Below are 24,708 nucleotides of genomic sequence, written 5' to 3' on the forward strand. Positions count from 1 at the left end.
GAAAAACCTTCAAGCTAACACTTATGAACATCTAAGAGACTAGGACACTTGAATCAATGAGCCCAGAATAGTTTGAACAGCATCTGAGGCCAGTTAGAGCTTCTAACTATCCCCATAAGAGTTAAAAAGGAATAGGAGACTTTGCCTGGAAAAATTAGATGAAGCATCATCCTCCCACTTGGAGGACTTAATACCTGAATTAAGAAAGCAGATCATAAATATGTAGATTTTAATTTGTAATGATCAAGACTGACTGCAAAATGCCAACTGATGTTCAGAGAAAGAGGCATTCTCCAGAGCTGTCCTATCCTTTGTAAATTGGTGGAGGACAGAGGAATTGGCCCAGAGATCCTTTAAGCCTGACAGAGCTGGAGGCAGTTCAGGCAGGGAGGCTGAGTAAGGCTCTGGGACCAGGCATGCCCGAGGAGTGTTTGGAGTGAACTAGATTAACTACAGTCCGTGGAGGGAAAAAATCAAAACAAACACGAAAAGAAAAAAAAAAGGAAAAAAAAAGAAGACGCAGGACCATCTCTAGAATCAATGAATGGTTTCTGGACGGACCCATAAGACTCAGGCTATGAACAAAAAGGTGCAGAAGAAAATCAGCAAACGGAGAAGATGCATGCATAGACATCTGGATGAAACAGGACAAACATTTGGGCTTCTTGGAAGTTACATAGTCACGCGATGTGCTTAATTTCTCCTTCAGCAAAAGATAACAGCACAGTATGGTTAGTAGAGCAGAGTCAATGCCCAAGGGTTTTGCAAACAGATTTTACCATAGATATCTTTTCCCTAACAGTGTACAGATTCTAGACCCCAGGAACTAAAGGTGTCTGGTACAAAACATACTGTTTTTACAGTTTAAACATACTGAAAAATTCTTACCAGTTCAGAAATGATGGGGACCCTCCCCCTAATCCAAGTCGTCAGAGTCAGCCAAGGGTCAACCTTGGCAGCAGCCTTCTCTCGGCTAGCATCTCAAACATGCTGTATTCTGCACAAGGAACAGGAAGGCTTTATTCTGGAGGACATTAGACACAAGCTCAAGGGCATTGGACTGGGCACTAGAGAGACTCCTAGAGATAAGGACAGGTTCATCTGGAAGTGATATGTAGGGTGTTGGAGTAAGTATTCTTGGAATTACTGGAGGAAGGGACCGGGGATGTGGCTTAGAAGAGGAGCTTTAGCCTGGCATACTCAGGGTCCTCAGTACTGAGAGCAAACAAAATGGGGAGTAGCTGGAGAGAGGGAGGGTGCAAAGAGGTGAGTAAGTGAAGCCTGGAGGAGAGAGGTTAAAGTGGAACAGTTGCTCATACTTAGCGGGCCTCAGATCAGAGAGGACTTTGGCGGTGACTAGCTCTGGAGTGCAGCCAGGCTATAAAGCAGAAACTATAGAGAACGAAACAAGGACTCCCCTTGCCAGACAGAGGACTGAGGACTGCCTACACAGAAGACTGTAGGCTAGTCATCCCACGTGATGTATTCAGAATACCCCTGTATAATCATGACACCAGGAACTCAATCTTACACCGCACACTACAACTCGAGAAGTAATTTTTATATACTATATTCTTGGAGCAATGAGGCAGCCTGACAAGAACCCAGAACTTAGAAAGCTGGGGCCGGACCTGAATTCTAAGTGATAACAGAAGCAAAGAGGACTTTAAAAGGGGCATATGTCCAAAACATAGTATTTGAAAGTATTAGCTGTGATAATTGTTCAAACACTCCCTTGATGGTGAGTACCCTGAAGATCCACCCTTTATACCACTTGATCGTTGTGATCGATTGTTCTGGACATTACATCTGTTCTCCCTGCAGGCTCTGTCATTTTAGTTGGCTGCTAGGTTTCTCCTGTGTTGATGCAAAGACCTAGGCTTTCATTTAAAGGATTTAAAAGATAGTTTAATCCTGAAGCCATTTTGAGTATTAATGGCCCATGCATATAGATTTAGGTTGCCCTACATTTTATGTTCCAATATGGAAGCAGTTTCATAACATTTTATAGTTTTAGAGAACAAAGATTGTCATAAATCAATGCAAGCTTAGTTAAATCCATCGGTGGGTACATCATAGAGGCAGGTGCATCAAGACTGGCAAAGCTTTTTTAATAGGCCTAAGATGGTATATGATGGCATTCTTAGCTTTATGTTTAGTGGAAGCTCATTGTCTGCTAGGCCAATAGATTCTAAAAGGTTTTGATCATTTGGGTTTTTTGTTTTGTATTGGGTTTTTGTGTGTGTGTGTGTGTGTTTCTGGGTTTTTGTTTTTGGTTTTTTGTTTTGTTTTGTTTTGTTTTTTTAATTTAACTATTAGTCATAAGATGTTAGTTCCAACAGAAAGGTAGTAAATGACAGGGGACTAGAACAGCCCGAGATGACCATCAGGGGGCACTTGGGGGTTTACTCACTGGTGCTTAACAGTGTTCTACCATTGGCCCAACTCTGTTCTATAATGCTAATGAGCATCATGTCAGGCAAAGGACAATTCTTTGTTTCTCAAAAGGCAGCACTGAAAATTGCATATACTCAGTTTTTTGTTTTTGTTTTTTTTTTATTCATGACTTATCAGAGCTCCTGTATGAAACACACAATGTGAATTTCCAAGGTGCAGAGTAGAATTGCAGCAGTCAGGAAAGTGGGGGTGGGGTGGGTGCACTGTGCTGTGGGAATTCAGAGTGAGTGGTGGTCTAGACAATGAGCTCTCTGTCTGTCTTGTCACTGCCGGGTCCCCTGTGAACACCATAGGGGCAGGCATTGAGCAGCTGTCCATAAATGTTGGCTAAATTAATGAACATCGGGATCTCGGACTTCACCCTGTGCCTCCGGCTGGTGGGCCGAAGTAGCAGATGCCAGTTCTCAGCTCCAGTTCCCATGGCATCAGCCAAGGGCATGATTTCTCTTCCCGCTAGTGATGTATCTTTTTCAAGTTTTCATTTGTGAATGGTCTTTTTTCTTTCAATTCATTTTTTTTTAATCTTCATGTTGGTTTGTTTCTCTTTTCTGTTTAATGTTCCCTAAGTATTTTGTTGATTCTTAGAAACTGGTTTGTATTTTACAGTGTGTGTTCTTGTGCTGGAAGACAGAAGAGGTATACGGAAGCCTTCTGAACCTGTGGGCTGTTTTATTGGGGAAAATTCCAGGCCTGTACCTTAGTTAGGGTTACTATTGCTATGCGTGACCAAAAAATTAGTTAGAGATGAAAGGTTTTATTTGGCTTACACTTCCACACCAGAGTCAATCATTGGAGGAAATCAGGACAGAAAACTCAAACAGGGCAGAAACCTAGAGTCAGGAACTGATGCTTTAGAGGCCATGGAGGAATGCTGCTTACTGACTTGTTCCTGTGGCTTACTCAGCCCGCTCTTTTTAAAAATAGAACTCAGCACCACCAGCCCAGGGATGGCACCACCCACAGTGGGTTGGGCCCTTCCAAGTGGGTTGGGCCCTCCCAAACCAATCACTAGTTTAAAAAACATGCCTGAGAGGCTTATGCAGACATTTTCTCCCTCCATACTTACCTCCATACTGACGACTCTAGCTTGTGTCAACATAAAACTAGCCAGCACAGCACAGTGCTTGTTGGAGCCCAGCCAGGAGCCACGTTGGAGATTTCATTAGCCATGATGGGGGCGTCTTCTAGTCCCGACCTCTCTCTAAACATCAGCAAGGATAAATCTCTAGTTTCTGCTAAAGTATGGAAAATTTAGCATCTGATGAACATGGACCTGAGTGAGAAATCTGGTATCTCCTGTCCTCTCAAAACATTTTCCATCTAGTTCTGAACAAGTTTTCTCCCAAATGTTAACTAGGTTTGCACTCATTCTTCCTTCTGTTTCCCACTCTCCAGTATCTGACTGATGTTGACTGTACCCTGTTCCCCTAAATTAAAAATAAACCCATCCATAATCCTACCTCTGCAGTATCTGTTTAAAAGAAAAGTACTCTGTGCTTTTTTTTTTTTAGATTTTTATTTATTTTATATATGTGAGAACACTGTCTTCAGACACACCAGTAGAGGGCAGTATATTCAATTACAGATGGTTGTGAGTCATCATGTGGTTGCTGGGAATTGAACTCAGGACCTCTGGAAGAACAGTCTTAACTGCTGAGCCACCCCTCCAGTCCCCCATACTCAATGCTTGTTTTAAAAAATTCTTTACTCATTGTAACTGTAGGTCCTCTATCTGGTTTTACTCATAGGGTGCGAGCAATTCTGTGTCTTGTTTTTACAAGGTGGTGCATGATTTTCATATTTGTTTGCATTAGCTCCCATCTTCTTTTTGTAAGGGAGAGCCCGATGGCTGTGTTAATGATCAGTTAAGGACAAATGGCCCTTTATCAGGAAGGTAGCTCAATGGAGTAGAGTGTCACTGTACTTTTCCACCCCACCCCCAATAATCCAGCAGTCAGATCGTGATTATATAAGTACACTGGGGGTGGGGTCAGGTTACGTCAGAGGCCAAGCCCACAAACCTTAAGCATACTAATCTCCCTTCAGCTAAACTGTCTGGGGTGACAATGAAAAAAAGAAAAGAAAAGAAATCTAAAGCCATAGACTGTACCAAGCTTTGAAGTCTGAAGAATTAGTACCAAACATGCTTAAGACATAGTCGCAAAGGAAGCAGTGTTGATGTAGAGATAGGGAGACAGGCAAGGGAAATTCATTAAGACGCAGTAAGAAGCCTTTGCTTGTTGCAGGACTTGTTGCAGGCAGAAGGGTCTGTGCCAATGAATTATTCAAGGGGAAAGGAGCTGAAGGAGGGAATCCTCTCTTGGCTTGGCAGTGGTTCAGACACAGTTCACATGTTCTCCCCAGGTAAGAGGCTAACACAGAGTCCCAAAGAAGCATGTTCCTCTGTTACCTGCGTACTTTGTAGGTGTGAAAAGATCTTGGCATAATAAGTTTTCCTGTTATAGTCAAAAGCCTGACTGGAAATTTGGGGAAAGGAATATTAGGCATGTAATGTTCTGCTTACAAGTTACCGACAAACAGGCTCATGAAAAGTTTGAGGTACCTATGGGAATTTCTCTTTGATGATCTTATGCAAACTGGTAAGCCACATCAATGAAACAGATTTAAACCTTCTGGACTGTGTAATATGCTATAAATGCACTGCCTCTCCATTTACATAGAGAAAACAAAGGCCCTCTCCTGAAGGCACCAGTGATCTAGTAGTTTGAGTCTGAATATTAGTATTTCCCTGTGTTTTTTTTAAGTTCTCAGCATGAACTTGTGTGTGTGTGTGTGTGTGTGTGTGTGTGTGTTTAGTGAGGACACTGTTCTCCAGTTTCTTGTCCCTTTACCCATTTGCCAGGAGGGAGGTCATTTCCAGTAGCCCTCTAACAGAGAACAGCGCGTTCTCCGGGCAGCTATGCTGTCCCTTCCCACCTGTCCCCATATGCAGCCTTCTTCTTGACCCTACATCAGCTTGTTAGGGAAGATTTCTTAGATGTTTTAAGTTTTTATCCTTTCATTGAAAAAAATCTATTTTCTCACATAATACATACTGCTTATGGTTTCCTTCCCTCTACTTCGCCCAGTTTCTCCCACCTCCTCTGTCATCCTGACCTACCTCCTTTCTCTCTCTCTCATTAGAAAACAAACAGGCTTCTGTGAGATAAGAGTAAAATATAATAAGATAAAACAAAAACTAACACATCAGAATTGGACAAAACAAACAGAAAGAAAAGAGAAATGACTCAAAAAACAGAGACTCACCGGTTTGTATACTCAACAATCCCATAAAAATACTGAACTGAAAGTCATACTGTATATGCAAAGGACCTATAGGGTAAACACACACACACACACACACACACACACACACACACAAGTTACAAGATCTTGGCACGAATTCTCTTGTTATTCTCTAAAACCTGATTAGTAATAATAATTTTGGAGGTGATCTTCCATTTACAAGTTACAAGTATTATAACTTTGATCTCAGGTAAGAATGAACACAACTCTCAGAGAACTATGAGGGGGGGGAAACCAATGAAATTAGGTTATTTGAAGGAAACTGAGTGGAACTTATGGACACGATCAGCTTTGCGTCTTGTAAATGTCATCCGTTTCCTGGGTCTTGTGAGCCTTCCCTGCTCTAGGAGGGCATGCCTTGTGAGCCCTGAGCCCTTTTCTCCTTCTAGGAGGGAGTGTCTCAATCTGAAGGAAACAGCTACACAAAACTGAAGAAGACAACTATCTCCTGTTCTCTCTTGTATGCATCTCAGAGTGTGTGTGTGTGTGTGCACATGTATACACACCTATATGCATACTTGTATATACCATGAGAACAGAAGGGAGACTGCCCAGGGTGAGAGGGGAGACTAGCAAGTAGAACTGGAGAAGGAAACAAGGAGTGGATGTGACCATGGTGCACACAGGTACACGTGAACAGAAACACCATTATCAAAACCATCATTATCATCATTACTTCATACAATGAACATGTTCTAATAAAATCTCAATAAAATAAACATCAATATTTCTGAGTACAGAGAACCCAACGATGTACGAAAGCTGGTCCAGGAGTCTTCTACCATCTAATACAACTGGCTCATTTGAGATGAGTGTGGGGACGTTCCAGATGCGAGATGCTCAGCTCTCCAGTAATCAACAGATGAAGAGCAAAGGCAGACAGAAGATGGGTCAGGAACCAGGCTTCAAGTCCCACCCCTCAGGACTAAAGTTAGATTCTTATAACTGTTTGTGCATGGGCAGGAGATGCTACGCTATAGTATCTAATGTGTACGTCTCAAAATGTGCAATATGAGTCTAGTTTTAATATTTATTGATTATCAATGTTAAACCAGTAAAACCAGTTCTGACTGGGCACCATGAAGCTCCACCCTCGACTGTGTGGCCTGGTGCATAAGGCCTAAAAGTTCAGTCCCTAGCACTTCAGAAGACATCACAATATTAACAACAAGCCAACAAGAGCAAAGCATTGATATTTCTCACATTAATTAGCATATTGTGATTGGCTGGTCACAGTAGGACTCAAAACATTCCTTTCTAGTGGACGGTGGTGGCCCACACCATTAATTCCACCACTCCGGAGGCAGAGGCAGGAATCTCTGTGAGTCTGAGTTCACCCTGGTCTACACAAAAAGACAGACAAAGGTGTATAGTGAGACCTTGTCTCAGAGAGAGAGAGAGAGAGCGAGAGAGAGAGAGAGAGAGAGAGAGAGAGAGAGACTGAGAGATTGACTATATTGCAAGTGGAGAGTGTTAATGGGGGAGCCTAGCTACCTGCCAGATAAAATATGAGTTAATACACCTGGTGGGGATGTCGTGATTCTGAGTCTAGACCTGATGTAGGGGCAGGCTGTTTAGGACAGGCTAGAAAGAAATGTGTATTTGCATGATATATATGATAATTTATAAATTAAACACAGTAATAACTATTAATAAAACAGCAGGATCTTTTCTTTCTTTCTTTCTTTCTTTCTTTCTTTCTTTCTTTCTTTCTTTCTTTCTTTCTTTCTTTCTTTCTTTCTTTCTTTGTCTTTGAGACAGGGTTTGTCTGTATAGCCCTGTCTATCTTAGAACTCTCTCTGTAGGCGAGGTTTGCCTTGAACTCAGAAATCCACCTATCTCTGCCTCCCTAGTGCTAGAATTAAAGGTGTGTACAACCACGCCTGGATAAATCAGAGTAGTTAGAACAGTATACTATAATACAAGTTCTATGAGTATAGTATCTCAAAATATCCTGCTCTGTAAGATTTGGGATTATTTTTTGGAGGTAATTAAACCATAGATAAGAAGTCTTTAGTACTCACTCTATCCAAAGTTATGTTTGCTGTCTAGATTAAGTCTTTATCAAATGTATATACCAGAGAACATGAACTAACTGGTCATTGGCCTGCAGCCTATGACAGTGGGAAAGACCAGGCAATATGATGGTCCCAGGGTGATTTATTTAGGTTATGGGAGTACCCCACTTCTTAGGAGAGGAGACCCCTCTGGGGTCTGAGGAAATATAGTTCCCAGTCAGGATTTTTAATGTTCTTATTTTGCTAATCTACATTAATGTAGTATTGTTTCTTAACATCTAGTAAAATAAAGATGTATCTTACAAAGGATTAAGTCTTCCAAGCCATTAAATATGAAAACTGTGCCTGTATTCTCCATTCTCCAGATTTCAGCCCAGGCCAAGCACCATCCTCTGCACTGCAATAGCAGCACATGAAAGTGTTCTGAGGTCATAGCCAGGATGGAAGGCCTAGTCAGAATTGCCCTTGGAGTGCGCTCACAAGCCTGTCAAGGGAGCTTCCTTCGGAAAGCTCTACCTTTCTCCTCTCTTGGTTCCTGTTCCTTTCTCAGGGGTCCTGGTTTAAAGTTAGCTCCAAGCAGAGCAAACAGTGCATCTAGTGCTCAAGGATATTTGACAGCCAACACCTCAGTGGCTATTCACAGCGGAGGCAGCAACTTGCTGCAAGCCTGTTTAAGACGTGATCTAGTCTCTTTAGCTTTACTTCTAAAGGATTTGGTGGCATAAAACTGTTCTGGCTGGGGCCTCACAGCTTCCTTTCCCAACCCTTCATTTCAGACCTTTGGTTGGGGACGAAGCATTACATAAAACAAGTTTACATAACAGCACCCGCACCACATAATCATATATTATGGCTGGTGATAAAGAAAAAAATAAGCACTTCGCATAGCATGACTCTCTCAAAAGAATTTAAATTATAAACCTAAGCTGAAACCTCTTGGCTTTTACTAGAGTAACAGAACTGAAAATGTCCAACTGGGTTATGTAAATTACCATGTTCAGAGCCATCACTTGACTCTTAATCAAACCCTCCTGCTACTTAATCTGAGGTACAATCGCTCTTGATAATTGGCAGGTGACATTTTCATAGGAAGCCATGGTATATATTTATATACTCATGTGCATAGGTTATGCCATCTGTCCTGTGGACCGAGAAAGCAAAGATCATTCTAAAAACTATGGATGCTACAGTTGCATTGCTCAGGGGTGGTTTGGGAAGAAGGGAGACATTATTTTAATAGCCTGGCTGGAGTCTGTGTGCTACAAGGACTGTGAACTCTTCCCACATTGTAGTTTGTGCCTGTTAAGAAAGATTTGTTGGACTGAAGAGATGGCTCAGCATTAAAAATTAGGCTTACAACCAAAATTATAAGAGAACGGTTTGTTGTTCAGTGTTTGCTAATAAAAATAAAAAATAAAAAAAACCAGAATCTTGGGAATAATAAACAAATGAGACCAATATTCAAAAGTGAGCTAATACATTTTTAATGTCTACCCTTGAGTCCATGATCTTTCTCCATTAAAAAACCACCAATAAATTCCACATCTGGTGAAGGAAGACCAGCTTCAATCTGGCAAAGACTCTGATGTTGCCAGGACTCCTTGGTATAGGTGGGATTTTGGTCTGAAATGAACAGTGGTTTGAGCTAGAACAGAGATAAAACACAGGTGGCAGACAAGAAAAGAAATCTCATGTTGTTAGTTTCAAACTCGTGGTCCTCATTCAGTAATGCCCTGGATGACTGACAATGGAATCTCCTGGATAGGCTGTTGCAAAGTTCCAATAAAAAGGTTTTGTTTGGTTCGTGTTTCTGGGGGATGGTGTAACTATGCAGCCTGACCAACAAATGCCACACAGCCCTGACCAGTGACTCATGGTTTAACTGGGAGATCTTGCGTCAGTTTCAAAATATCATTTATAATTACCTGAGTCAAACAGCCAAGGGCTTATCACGACTTGTTTTTGTCTCGTTTTGGTTTTGGTTTTGTTTGTTCTTCTTGATGATTGTGAAATAGGGACTATGGTGTGGTCTAATGTGACCTTAAAGTCTGCATCCTCTTGCCTTCTGCCTCTGTCCATAATGTTGGGATCATGACCCTTGGGCTGCCACACACCACCCATTGTTGTCTGTAAGCACAGGAGAGTGACGGGGCTGGAGAGATGGCTCCGTGTTAAGAACACTTATTGCTCTTGCAGAGGGCTAGGAGTATGGGTCCCAGTAGCCACAAGTCAAATAATAATCATGCGAAACTCCAGCTCCGTTGCCTTCTTCTGATCTCCCAGGGCACTGTAAGCAGGTATATATTAGTCTTAAAATTTTAAAGACAGTAGTAACTACAGTGAATTTCTTTCTGTTTTGTACTCCTAATATCCAGCTAATTAGGATAAGATATATATATATATATATATATATATACATATATTCATTTACATAGTATGTATACATATACATATATACATATGCATGTACATATACACATACACCATACACATACATACATGCATATATATCATATGCATCATACACACACACACATATATATATATTCCTGTAGACAATATAGTAAAATGAAGATGAAAAACACTCAGTTCTAAAACAAAGCGTTGATACCTCAAGCTTAGGTCCCTTGTCAATGAGTGGCACACAGTTGAGAATAAATGATAGCTTTACCGCTTAAAATAGCTTCTCTTAATAATGGTAGAGAGTGAATTGATTCCACTCTACTGTGTAAAATGCCATCCATGCCTTACATTCTGTCCTTTAAAGAAGGATGTAGGCCTGTTTGATCTCTGCAAAGAAAATAATCCACTCAGCAACACTCGTGTGTGTGTGTGTGTGTGTGTGTGTGTGTGTGTGTGTGTGTGTGGTCAAGTGACAGATGTCAGTATTTCATCAGGCCATCTGCTCTCCTGTGGTATTGCTGACAAGCCCAGGCCTCTTTACAGCATGAGCATAGATAGCTATTGGATGGGGTCACTAGTTTCCATCTCCGCAGAGAGTGAGCGACACTTGGTAGGAGGCCAAGCAAGAGAGAGCCTGGCAAGCTGCAGATCTGACAGGCACGTGGGAGGGGCGTTGACGTAGGAAACTTAAGTTTCCCAAATGCAGAGTCCAACCTGAAAGGAGGCTTGAGCTCAGAGCCTCGCCGGAGAAGGAAGCAGAAAGGGGACGGAGGCGTCGTGGGCCGCAACAGAGTTATTTACAGGGTGCAGTTTGCTTGGAGACATTTAGGAGCGGGTTGACTTGTGGGCGTCCGGGAAGAAAGCTCTTTGTCGCGAGGCTTATGTCTTGTGGGGCAGGTGGCCTGGCTAGACAGAGGGGCACTTCCGGAGCCCGCCCTATGCCTCACCCACTCCACCCGCGCCCGCTCTCCGCCCCGCCCCCTTATCCACACCCCCACCCCACCCCCATCTCAGGTTTCCTCTGGCAGTCGCCATGGCAACGGACGACGCTGACTTTGGGACTCAGATTCTCAGAGCTCCGAGCGAGTAGTTGGGTGGTGCCATGGCGGAGGCTGAGACTGAGACTGAGGAATGGACGAAGACGCGTGGATGCAGGAAGATTCTCCAGACCCTCGAGGGGGCTATTGAGCAATTCAAATTCCATTCCAGGTGACCTGCCCGCTGTGCGCACGCGCCCCAGAGCTGGCCACCTGTTCTCCACAGCCTCGTGGCCTTTGATTTCTTAAGTAAACACAGGCTAAAAGCTCAGACTCAGGTCTGGGTTCTAATTTCTCCTAGCTTCTCACCGGACCCCTATGCCTCTATTATCTCAGCTGGGAAACAGGACAGTAGCCAGTTGTACCTTCTCCGTAGACCGCAGGACCTGTTAAATGGTTCACCTAGGTACAGTCTAGAAGAGAGCCATACAGAAATGGCATGACGTTGCTTTAAGAAGATACTGTAGACTCCAGCGTTTAAACACAGATTTCTTTTGCGATTCTGAAGTCTGGAGTCCAAGAACTGGGCACTGATTTGATGTCTGATGGTTCTCTCTTTTAAGCAACATGGTCTTACTGCAGCCTCCCTTAGTGGGAACAGCAGGGAAGCCATCTCCTGATGACCTCTCCACTTTGGAACATAGGACATTGACATGGATTTTCCTAGAACTGGAGCACTCCCAAATATACAAAAACAACAAGCCATATGCATTTGCCAGGCAATGGAATCATTATTTCAGGGTCCTTAGGTTTCCTCTCCCTCCTCAATCTCTCTCTCTCTCTCTCTCTCTCTCTCTCTCTCTCTTTCTCTCTCTCTCTCTCTTTCTCTCTCTCTCTCTCTCATTTGGCCTTAGCCCTATTGTTATTTGGAAATGTAGAGTCGACATTTATGGGGAATTTTTTTTTCTTAAAACACTCTTTCAAAGTAGTAAGCATATATATAGCCTTAGATTACCTGCTACACGATGCAATATCATAGGTAGAGGCCTCAGGGAGCCAGGGTATTGGTTCCAGGCAAATTCCACACTGAGGAAGAGAGAGAACGGGGAGCAGGGAGGGAGTTGACTATAGCTAGACCAGCCCAGTTGTGAGCCTGAACCAGTACACAGTCCTGCTGATCTCAGCTCCTCTACCTCAACTATTAATCAATAGGTGTGTTGGTCAAACCGAGTCAGGGTATCCATAGACTCTTGATAAAACTGTCAAAAAGCACGTTTCACGGGCAACTCTTGGCAGACAACAGTGGAATGCTAGGTCTAATCTGTTCCTAAGAGTCCCTTTCTTGACATTCTGCAGTAGAATATGTTTCCAACAAAACATTCCAGCCAGACTCATGGGGCAGACCGACCTCTGCCAAGTGCTGTACTAACACACATTGATTGAACCAAGGAACCACTGATGTCAAAAACATTTTTTTCCACTCAAAGGCTTAGGGAATTGGGATGGAGTTCTGATATGGATGGGAGAAGCTAGATACTAGCTGACAGCCAGGGATCTGCGCATAGCTTCATTAGGCCCCGTAGTTCACATCAAAGCAGGTCAGCCTTGGTGAACTGATACACAAGTCAGTAACCACACAATGAGTCAGACCGCATTTACAAGTGAAAGAAGAAACAGAAGCAGAAGGTAGCAGAGGAAAGTGGTGTGCATGCGTACACACCCCAAAATCACCAAGTGGAAAGGGGGAGTTGTCATTTTAGAAGTGGCTCTCAGGAAAGGCTTCTCTGAGATGTCATTAAGATGAAATAGCAAGAGCCAGGTGTATACATCTGGAGCCAAAATGTTCCCTGCTGAGAGAACAGGTAGTGAAAGTAAGGAGTCCGGGGTCGAGGCAGACCAAGGAGACCGACAGGTGTGGCTGTGAGAGAAAGTGCCGGGTGTGTGCGTTCTGGACGAAAGGCAGAGGAGAGACTGATGGCCAAATTTCTGGGCCAATATAAAGGCTCAAGCTTTCATTTCAAAGGAGATGGGAAGCCAAAGGGGGATGACCCAGAGTCCTGATGTTCTCTGACTTGCTGTCTATGGATAGCTCTGCTGTTTTAATAATAGACTATAATAAGTACCGGGCACAAGTGGGGAAACCAGTTAGGGGACTTTTATAATATCTCGCAAGGAGTATGGCCATGAGGACTGGGTAATGAGAGGGCCTGAGTTTATATCCCCAGCCATGTACAAAGCAGGGCACAGTGAAGGGCATCTGTGATCCCAGCACAGGGGGAGGGCACTGATGGGTGCCAGGTACTCGGTGCCAGCCAAACTAGCTGATATGGCTGGAAGTCTGAGCTCAGCAAGTGTCCCCATTCTGAAAAATAAGGTGGCTCACAGTAGAGGAAGGTGGTCGGCATCAACTTGTGGCTTCACAGTGCACAGGCTTGCAGGCAAGTGCACAGGTCCTGTGATAACACTCAAAAGGAGGGAGAGGAATGGAAGGAGGAAGGTGGCTATGGAGGAACAGGAGGCAGCTTGGAGGTGCTGAAGATGTGGTCAGACTCTAGCTAGTCAGTAGGAAAGGGAGTGATCAAGTTCACTGGTGGGTGGGAGAGCTCCATGGTTTCTGAGCCCAGTCTCGGGGAAAAATGGAGTTGCCATTAACTTTATTGGGAGAGGATGTGAGAAACAGGACCGAGGGTCATGATAAGCTCGTCTTGAGGTACAGAATGTCAACAGTGACTGTTAAACATCGATTTAAGCAGTTCAGTAGCAGGATCTGAAGGTTGGAGAGAGGTCCATCATGGTATATCAATTTGGAAATAATTTGTACAAAGGTGCTGTGTTAAATGAATTATGAGATTTGTTGAGATCAGCCAAGATTATATGTGTGTGTGTGTGTGCACAATTGTATATATACAATTATTTTGAAACAGAAAAAAAGAGAATATTTTCTTTAAATAACATCGAGCCATTCACCACAGTGAAAATTTAGCACCTCTGATGTCATCTTCATTGACTAATTCATTAACGAGCATTTGTTAGGACAAACTATTCTAGGGCTCAGTGGGATGTGTTGCTGCAGTCTATTAATAAATATTCATGGGCCTGTTTTGTGTAAGTTAGCATATTAATTTTGTGTCTAATTTATTAAACATAACGATTATCTCCAACGACCAAGCTTTATGCATAACAAGCAACCTATTATTTGGGAGAATCGCTCAAACTATAAATAAGGACTGTGTAGGAACCACTTATCTAAGTTCTTGTGATGTGGGCTTCCGTTCTAGGCAGTGGAGTTAACATCTAAAATTAGAGCTACTTCAAATTTGAAGAGAGACTGAAGACTGAGGCTTTATATTTTATTTAGATTATGGGTGAGCCAGATCTTCTAAATCAATCATACAATAAGTTAAGACTGGGAATGGGGGAGCTTACAATCCCAGTTCTGTTTAAACCAAAGATTCAGATTAGGGATCTGTCTGCACCTTTGGCTTACAATTTTAGATGAGCTACTTACTTTCGTTGCACCGAGTTTGCACATTTTTGAGACAAGATGTTGGAGAATTACTAGGCGAAGACAAAGTGTAGGTTCAAGCATCCTAACAAAGCCTGTGGACAAGTTACTCTATAAGCATGTGTACTGTTTTTAAACACTCCAGAGGGTTTATCTATAAAATGAAATATGTTATTGTCCTATTACAGCAAAGAAGGAATAACCAAACATATAATTCTAAGTTTCTAAATCATAAACTGAAAAAAAGTATTGATAATAAAAATCAGCCACATCTTATAAACCTACCGCTCAACATAAGTGTTTTTGCCTAAACTAAGAAGGAATAAGAGAACGTAAGTGTTCAAGCTTAAGGAAAAATGAAGTTGGATAGTGAAGAGAAACCATTTAGCACTGTGGGGGGGGGGGACACAGGATTACAGCTCTAGACAGGAAGAATAAGTCTCCAAGGGCTGTTAAATACACAGTGTGCAGACTACAGAGAAACAGGGTGAGATCAGATGGAAGGTTCTATCTGTTATATTAGTGTAGCACATAGGGTTTAGACAGTAGGCATGCATTTTATCAGAAATTTGAAAACCCACTAATTCCTGTCCCCTTATTAAATATCAAGGCAGATTATTAACAAGTAAAATATAGCATTTTTTAAAAAGACGCTAATTAGGCAGTGGAGGCACAATGCACACTGAAAGCAACTGTGGCCTTCAGGTCCGAGGAAGAGTCAGCAAGGAAGAATCCAAGAATTCAGAATTGCCCCAAGCCCTGGAGACTGAGATTAAGACCTCTTTGGAGAGGACTTGGCAGCCATTAAAACGTTCAGACGAGTAGTACAAAGAGACTTGGCAGAGATCATAAGCAGCACTGGCCTGCAGAGATAGCTTGCCCAGTGGCTAAGGAACATTAAAAGGCCTGTGCTTTTTACAGTCAGGTCAAAGCTCCTTACCAGGCCTGGAGATGGTTTTGTCAATATGGCTGCTGTGTTTTCCCACTGGGCATGGGAACTCTAAGGGGCACTTTGCCGAACTTATCGTTTGCACAATGAGAGTCAGTCATGACTGTTTTATGGCAACCACCCACGCATCTCTTGATAATAAGATTCCAATCATACCATGCAGTGGAGTGATCCAGTCTTTATACCGTTGGTTTCATGGTCTAAGGATCACAAAACAGCCAGGTTTCATGACTCTCTATGGAGTCACCATATCTCACAGGGGCATTTACAGTCTGTCCATATTTTTAAAAGTTCATCCCTATAACTTTTTCCTTCATGCTTCTGCCACAGAGCTCATTCCTGCCAGCTTCCAGGATATCCAGCCAGCCTTTTAGTGACTACTCATAAATTAATCTAGAGATCTACTCCAGCCGCTTCACCCAGAAAGAAGGAGACAGACAAATAACCGCTTCAAATGCTAACCATGAGAGCCTTCTTTCTGAGTTCTTACTCACGGTCACTTCTGCATATGGTTGTAAGACTCTGGGTGCCCCCCCCCCTCATGTGGTTGCAGATCCATCTGTTAACGGGGCTTCTTCTTCTCCAGACAGCTGGTTATAGTGTAGCATGAGAACATAGGATACAAGCTCCTCAGCCTCTCCCACTTTTCTATGTATGTTGAACTAGTTGTGGTTGTCGTCCAGGACTCCATATTTAGAACGGCTCCTACTGACTAGGTTCTCACACCGACCAATTTATCGACTGATCTGCAGCTTCTGCCTTCCTGTTTAGGCACCTGGTTTGCCAGATGAGTCAAAGCAGATGTGGCTGATGAAAACAACCGTGGACAGCGAAGATCGCAGTTCAGCAGAGCTTTCAGACTGTATGGATTTCCCATTCCTTACAGCATTAGGTTTTAACTCAGGCTCATATGTTGTTACACAATCAGACTCCAGCCATGTGTTTATAGCAGAAATGCCACAAAGAGGAGCTGTTCTCTTCTCAGGGATTCAAAGTTGGCAAAGGTGTTCAATTAGCCCCCATTAGTAGCACTGACCTTGAGCCAGTCATGGTGGTGCATGCCTTTAATCCCAGCATTTGGGAGACTGAGGCAGGTAGATACCTGTAAGTTCAAAACTAGCCTGGTCTACAAAGTACCAGGAGAAACCCTGTCTTGAAAAACAAACAAACAAACCACACACACACACAAATAATGCTGACCCTGCTCAGTTAGTGTCTTCCAAGGCTCCCTAACTTAAATGTGCCATTCTGGTCTTACTGTTGTGCTAAGTTTTGTCTTGTTGGTGGCCTTAAGATTTCCTTTACCTAGCCGGGTGGTGATGGGGCACGCCTTTAATCCCAGCACTTGGGAGGCAGAGGCAGGCAGATTTCTGAGTTCGAGGCCAGCCTGGTCTACAGAGTGACTTCCAGGGCAGCCAGGGCTACACAGAGAAACCCTGTCTCGAAAAAACAAAAACAACAAAAACAAAACAAAACAAAACAAAAGATTTCCTTTACCTAAATGAATTTTGCTGTCTGGCCTCAGCTATCACCAATGATTTCCATCTCAATTGCTCACCCATGTGATGGTTGTCAAATATTCATCCTGTTTTCACCCTTTTTATATACTTTTAAGGGTCTCTTATTATGCTTTATTCAATCCTTACTTATTCATATCAGTACAGAACTTTTCTACTTCATTGTTTATAATTTAATGCCTTCAATGGGCTACATTTATTCAATACATTATAATTTAGTACTTAACATCTTTTGTTATCTCATCTTCCATGCAGCCAGTGGAACTTTTTCAATCTAGATTCTTCATTTTCTCATAACTTTCAGATAACTCTCATCAAGTGCATTGAGTACTTCATTTTACATTTACGTGTGTGCATGATTTTATACTTTAATAACATTCTCAAGTCAGTCTCTTTCTAAGAGGGCATGGTTCCTTTTAGAGGAAGATGTCATTTATAAAGTAGTGTCTGGACCTATACCATTCTCATCACTACTGGTCGATATGCTTGCAGGTTCCCAAATCAGGTATATTTATATATATAATAGAAACAAATGTATATGTACCTAGTTGATACATGTTCACACACATACTCACATACATTCACATGTAAATGTTTGTAAACCTAAGCACATATGTATTTATACACAGATATTCTTATAAAGCCATGAGCATACCCATTTTTCTAATTTGATTGCACTGTCTCAGAGCCCACTCTTAGCCTTCTGTACACTTTAAATATTTTCCCAGAGACTGAAAAACTACACATCTATCATCTTAAATTCACTTCCTTGTTCACTCAGCATTTCCAGTCTTGTAGTCATCATGGGTGTCTCCTGTCTCCTCTTGCTTTTCCCCAGTCAGGCCATCGTCCTCAGCTACTGGGCCCACTGGCCTTCTCTCTCTACGTTTTCTTATCATCCCCATGTTATTGAATACCTCGCCACCTCATTGACTCTTCCACTATGAGAAGTTAAGAGAGACTGGAAGAAAAACTAGATGGAAAGGAAAGTGAGGACCAATGATTTCAGTAGGTAAAAGTGTGGGCAGACCAAAGGCCAGACTGAGAGTGTTGTTGGTAAGGAGAATCATCTTCGATTCCAGATGAGAAGCATAGATAGTCTCTGAGGGAGGAGGCTTACTGCTCCTTTGGAATATATATATATTGCATTTCTGTTCACTTGGGTACATGGTCCATTAGAATGTAAATGCCACAAGCAGGATCTTTTCTTGTCCACTGTGATTATTCTCAGTGCCAGTGCAAGCTGCTGGCCTCACATACAACGTATTAAAGTCACAAAGCTCAGATCATTCATTTGGACCCAGATTTTGGAGGCTAGAAAAAGAAGACTTTATTTAATTCTTTTTGGATGAGGAAGGATATCAACATCCATTATAGGAAGGTATGTACACAGTATAGATTTTTTAGAAAGCTACCTCAGGAGACAATGAAAATGTCTCCTTATTAAAAAATAATAGTTTAGAAGTCCGGCAGTGGTGGTACACTTCTTTAATCCCAGCACTCAGGAGGCAGAGGCAGGTGGATTTCTGAGTTCAAGGTCAGCCTTGTCTACAGAACAAGCTCCTGGACAACCAGAACTACACAGAGAAACCCTGTCTCAAGAAAAAACAAACAGCAAACATACATACATACATACATACATATGCACATACGTACATACATACATGATTAGGAAAGGAGAGATGGCTTAGCAGGTTAAGACATTTACCACCAAGCCTGATGACCTGAGTTCAGACCCCAGGACATACATGGTACAAGGAGATAACCAACTCCTGCATGTTGCCCTCTGGCCTTGACATGTGAATGCTGGCATGTATATACATATCTGAATATATAAATAGGTAAATAAATGTTTTGAAATTGTTAAAGTGAAGAGATGTGTAGCAATTTATGATAATGTTAGGAAAACTTTACATGGTCATCTATACTTGTGAGTACACATTTTAAAATGTTCTGACCTTTTGTTTCGTGTCCTAAAATAGTCTCAATATATCATGAGAGAATTTTTAAATTTCTAAAACACATTTTTCTCTGAAAAACAATTTGTCATCAATAGTTGTTGACATCTTTGAAGTGAAAACGTTTTCCTGAAATTCTGTTATCATTGCTAACAATAGCAATTATATTTCTCCTAAATTTTGTAAAGTATTTAAAAGTATGTTCAATTTCGATTGTCTTATGCATAATATTCTACCTAATTTTACATGGTCATAATTTGTGAGTCTTTTTCAAGAATTATTTCAGAGTTGGCTATAGATTTCGCAGGGGGCAGAGCCTTAAATATTGATAATTCGTTTAGTTGATATCGGTAAATTGGTCTTCATGCAAACATTCCACCCTGGCTGGTCTCACATGAGCAGTGCTGTAGTTCAGCATCCAGGGTTAGCATTACAAGCGTGTGCCACCGCACCCATCGGTCTTTCTGGGTCAAGTGCTTGTCTGGGCGTGTGTGAGACCTCACCCTATTCAGTCACTGACAGATCTTCCTCTCACTACTCCATGATCCTTCATGGGCAACATAATATGCCAAGGCCAGAAACAAGCGACTCCGTCCAAAGGCAGCATCCAGAACCTCGTTTCCATCTGTACTGACCTTCCTATCCCAGTCCCAGTTCCCACAGAGGTACCACGAAAGACCCATCATTGGTATCGACACAAACAGTGAGTTACACGCAAGGAGAACGTGCCAGGGATTGGAGCCACTAGCATGGCTAGTGTTTTAAAGATTAATTTATTACTTTTATTATATGTAGGAGTGTTTTACCTGCATGTAGTTAAGTATACTGTGTCTGTGCCTGGTGCCTAAGGAGGTCGGCTGATGGAGCCAACTCCTCTGGAACTGAGGCTGTTAGTAGCTGTGTGGGTGCTGGGACCCAAGTCAGGACCCTCCCTCCACAAGACCATCAGGCATTTTTATCTGCCGAGCATTTCTTCATCCCGGCTGCCATTTTTACATAAGGAACAGAATTGTTTCTTGGTGGTGAGATGTTGCCTAATCCTTTAAGTTTGTTGTGTTGTTAACCTAGAAGAGGCCTGTTTAAAGACTTTTCTTTCTTGGCTTCTCCTAAAGGAATATTCAGGGATACTGGGGCCCTGTGGAGAATTCCAGAATACCGTGTCAGTGAGAAAAACACAGAAGCTCCTAAACTGAATTAAACTAAATCCAAAACACAGTTTCTTCTGGGGAAAAAATCAGAAATTTTAATTAAAATCATATGCTACATTTCTGTCTAGATAATGCTGAAGACAAAATTTGTCATCATACTATTGATGTGCCTGGAAGCATAATTGAGAATTTAGTGGGATTAATTGAAATTCATTACTTTGAGTTAAGTTTCAAATTAGCTTTTCATAGTTGAATACTACAGAGCTTTCATAGTTTGCTTCAAACACAATGAACAAATAATATTTGAAGACCTATCAGCCACACGTGGGTACTTGTGGGGCAGAGGTGAGTGAATCTTTGTGAATTAGAGGCCACTGTTGCCTACACAGTGAATTCTAGGACATTCAGAACTTCACAGTATAGAGAGCCTTTTGGAAGGAAGGAAGGAAGGAAGGAAGGAAGGAAGGAAGGAAGGAAGGAAGGAAGGAAGGAAGGAAGAAGGGAGGGAGGGAGGGAGGGAGGGAGAGGAGAGAGGGAGAGGAGAGAGGGAGAGAGGGAAGAGTGAGAGGAGAGAGGGAGAGAGGGAGAGAGGGAAAGGAGAGAGGGAGAGAGGAAGAAGAGAGAGGGAGAGAGGGAGAGAAGGAGAGAGGGAAAGGAGAGAGGGAGAGAGGGAGAGAGGGAGAGAGGAAAAGGAGAGAGGGAGAGGGAGAGAGGGAGAGAGAGAGAGAGGGAGAGAGGGAGAGAGGGAGAGGGGAAAAGGAGAGAGGGAGAGAGGGAGAGAGGGAGAGAGGGAGAGAGGGAGAGGGGAAAAGGAGAGAGGGAGAAAGGGAGAGAGGGAGAGAGGGAGAGAGGGAGAGAGGGAGAGAGGGAGAGGGGAAAAGGAGAGAGGGAGAGAGGGAGAGAGGGAGAGAGGGAGAGAGGGAGAGAGGGAGAGAGGGAGAGAGGAAAAGGAGAGAGGGAGAGAGGGAGAGAGGGAGAGAGGGAGAGAGGGAGGGGAGAGAGGGAGAGAGGGAGGGGAGAGAGGGAGAGAAGGAGAGAGGGAGGAAGAGATGAAGAAATAAGAGAAGAGAAGGGAATAAAGAAGGAAAGGGGAAGAGGAGAAGAGGGGAAGGGGAAGAGGGAAGGGGAAAGGAAGTAGGTGTGCAGGTTTGAATAGGCTTCGCTCAGGAAGTGGCACTAGTAGGAGGTGTGGCCTTGTTGGAGGATGTGAGTCACTGTAGGTGAGGGGTGGGCTTTAAGACCCTCCTCCTAGAAATGTGGGAGACAGTTTTCTAACTGACTTTGGAACAAGATGTAGAACTTCATGTACCATGCCTGCCTGGATGCTGCCATGCTCCTGCCTTGATGGTAATGGACTGAACCTCTAAACCTGCAAGCTAGCACCAGTTAAATGTTGTCCTTTATAAGAGTTGCCTTGGTCATGGTGTCTCTTCACAGCAGTAAAACAATGACGTTCATTGTATCTGTTGATAGTTGTCATAGTCAAATTAGAAAGTAGAAATTAAATTAATGTTTATCATAACTCATTTAGCACAGTGATAAAAATCATGCGTTAATATAAATAACAAACTTCAAAGAAAACATAACCACATTTTTCAGAACTCAAACTTAAAGATGAAAAGTGTCAGTGTTTTCACTTTAGCAACTCTTTTTTAAGCCTGTCTTAAAGACAGGCCGCTGGTTCATCTCAGCTGCTTCTGCCTTCTGTCAGACACTCAGCTTGGAGAGACTGGCATGGGCCAGTGAACTACTTTGAGAGAATTATAGGGAGAATGACAAATTCCTTATATTATGAATAATTTTCCTCACATGGATTCTCCTACAGAGTGTTCTGGAACCCAAAAGGTTCTTAGATCATAGCAGGAGATCTCTATCTTATGCCATGCATAAATTATAATCATCTTTATCAATAGCATAAGGTGTTAAGATGATAGCTGTAAGGACAGCATATGCCGGAAGAGTGGAGAAAATGCACAGCGAGGAGGGCCTTACAGTGCAGGGAGTCTGATAACAAGGCTGAGTCCCCAACTCATGCATGGCCATATATTAGTTCATGGCCTCTTAGAGTATTGTGACTATAACAAATTTACCTCCAAATATTCATGCTTGCCTTTTTCTAAGGAAATTCAATACCTCTGTCTTTTTTCAGACTTACTATTTCTGATGACTTAAAGGTCGGTTTCTTCACTTCAGACCACGCCACTCAGACAGACTGCAGTGAAATTTTTCCATTGAAAGATCTCACTCAATCCACAGAAAAGCTAATGCGAGTAAGTCTGGTGTGACTTCTAAGATGACTTTGCGTATTATTTGCCTTTATGGGGGGGGGTCAATTTTTTGTGGGGGAGGGGTTGCTGTACTCTGGTACTGAGATCAAGCTCAGTGCTTCGTGGATGTTATGAGGCACTGTCATTGAACAACATCCTAGACGTGCACTCTCATGCACCTCTCAGTGACAAAACTGAAGTAATTGACAGTTTCAAGATGTGAAGGTCTTTGGAAAACTGATCAGGATGACAGTTGTTTTCCTTTTAAATTTTAAAGATTTATTTTAATTTTGTGTACATGTTTTGCCTGCATGTATGTCTGTGGACAAGCTGCGGTCAAATCTCATAGAACTGGAGTTACTGAGGGTTGTGTGCCACCCTGTGGGTGCCGGGAACTGAACCCAGACTCTGTGAGAATGATAAGTGCTCTTAACCAATGAGCTACCACTCCAGTTGAACTTTTGAATTGATGGAAGCCATAATCTATATTTGTCATGTTTGTGTCTTGCTTATGAATGTGAGTCTGCTCACATACGTGGGATTTCTATTCTTTTGACAGCTGTGAATATTTTCTGCTTAAGAAAAGTGGAAAGTATTTTCCATATAAATAAATGTAGACAATGAGACGCTAAATAACTTTCTACTGGTATAGCTTTGCCAAGTCATATTATTCCCCTTGAATCTTTGGAGATTGGAAAAGAGTAGAGCACCTTGTTGTATAAGATAGTGAGTTATTAAAACCACCACATGAATTGGCATGCCTTAATTTTATTTTATTTTTTACCTATTTGGAGATCATTCTAAATCTATATATAAAGATCTTCCACATAATTGAATATTGCAATACATGCCTGGGATCACAGCTAATCAGGAAACTGAAACAGGGGAGTCACTTGTTTGAGGCCAGCCTGGGTGACCTTGTGAAATACTATGTCAAAAATTGAATTCAAAACAAAAACAAAGGAAAACTGGGAATGGAGCCTAGTGTGGGCCCAGCACGTGCAGGGGGAGCCTAGGGCGAGAGTGTTTATCCAGGGTGTGCAAGGTCCTGGGTCTCAGGTCCTGTGCCTTGTTTATTTCACAACTCTGTCACAAGACGTACAGCATGTATTTCGCTATCCCTGCAGTGATGGGCAGTTTCCAATCTTCTACAGTGATGAATAATCCTGCACGTCCTCAAGCGCCAGGAGATCTGCAGTGTAAATTTCTTAAAAGGGAATTTGTGAGTCAGAGCGTACATACATTAGTCACCTTGGAGGGCATTACCAAACAGCCCTGCTGAGAAAGATTGTGGCAATTCTCTCTGCTAAGAGCTTTTGAAGATGTCCCCTAGCTGCACACTTGTCAATTTATCATCTGCTTTTAGAAAGGCATATTTTCCAGCAGTGTCTTTATCAGTTTCTTTCTCGACAGCTAGGTGCACCCATACTAAGTTTGAATCAGGAGAACTTAGATGGCAGTGGCATGTGAAGCTTGGGAACCTCTGGGGCACAGTTCACAAGCACTGGCTTGCACGCCTTTGCCTCCTCTTCGGTTCCCCCTCCCCACCTCCCTCTCTTCTGCCCCAGGATTTTATCTAATCCCAATAACATCCCCATATTCCCACCTATAAATACATAGTCACACTGAGGTTTCACTGTCTTTGTCTCATGATAGAGATCAAACTCCCACATATGTTTTGGAAGGAATGGGCCACATTCAAACCCTAGCCCTCCACTGACATATCTTAGGTTTCAAAGTAGACATCACTTTGAAAACACAATGGACTTCGCCAATATGCCGTATCTGAGAGATAATAGTCAAAGAAAAGCCAGGCACCAGGTCAAAAGGCCGGAATCAAGGAATGTGCTGGAATTCTGGCACCCAGGGCCCGACTCTCTACACTAACCAATGATTTTTATTTGGTAGATAATTACATCACTTCATGTGGATTTTGGGTTCCTCAAAGATTTGGTTCAACTGAAGTTCGAGGAGCGACTTAAAGAGGAGTCTTGGAAAATCGTTGGTATGCTCTGTGAGAAAATGTTGGATATGAAGAAGCATTACCAGCAGGTGGGTGCTCTCTCTCTGGCCCTTAGGCTGATCCTGCCTTTGACGTGTCTGAGTTTGAGTGTGGTAACTCACCAGTGAGGCTGCGGTAACGTACCATGTGTCTCTAGGAACTTGGGTGAAGACCTCACAGGTGACCTCAATAGTCCCCCAA

General features: G+C 42.6%; 1 protein-coding gene across 1 annotated transcript in view; it reads left to right on the forward strand.

Annotated features, from left to right (window-relative positions):
* Positions 1 to 11,286: 11,286 nt before the first annotated feature.
* The window catches only part of C14H10orf67 (chromosome 14 C10orf67 homolog), an 86,993-nt gene continuing 73,571 nt past the window's right edge, over positions 11,287 to 24,708 (forward strand). The window contains exons 1-3 of the mRNA XM_052156635.1: positions 11,287 to 11,393; positions 22,388 to 22,508; positions 24,414 to 24,557. Of these exons, the coding sequence (XP_052012595.1) occupies positions 11,287 to 11,393; positions 22,388 to 22,508; positions 24,414 to 24,557 (372 nt within the window). The remainder of the gene's footprint in view (positions 11,394 to 22,387; positions 22,509 to 24,413; positions 24,558 to 24,708) is intronic.

This window comes from Apodemus sylvaticus, chromosome 14, assembly GCF_947179515.1.
Source record: "Apodemus sylvaticus chromosome 14, mApoSyl1.1, whole genome shotgun sequence".
NCBI lineage: Eukaryota > Metazoa > Chordata > Mammalia > Rodentia > Muridae > Apodemus > Apodemus sylvaticus.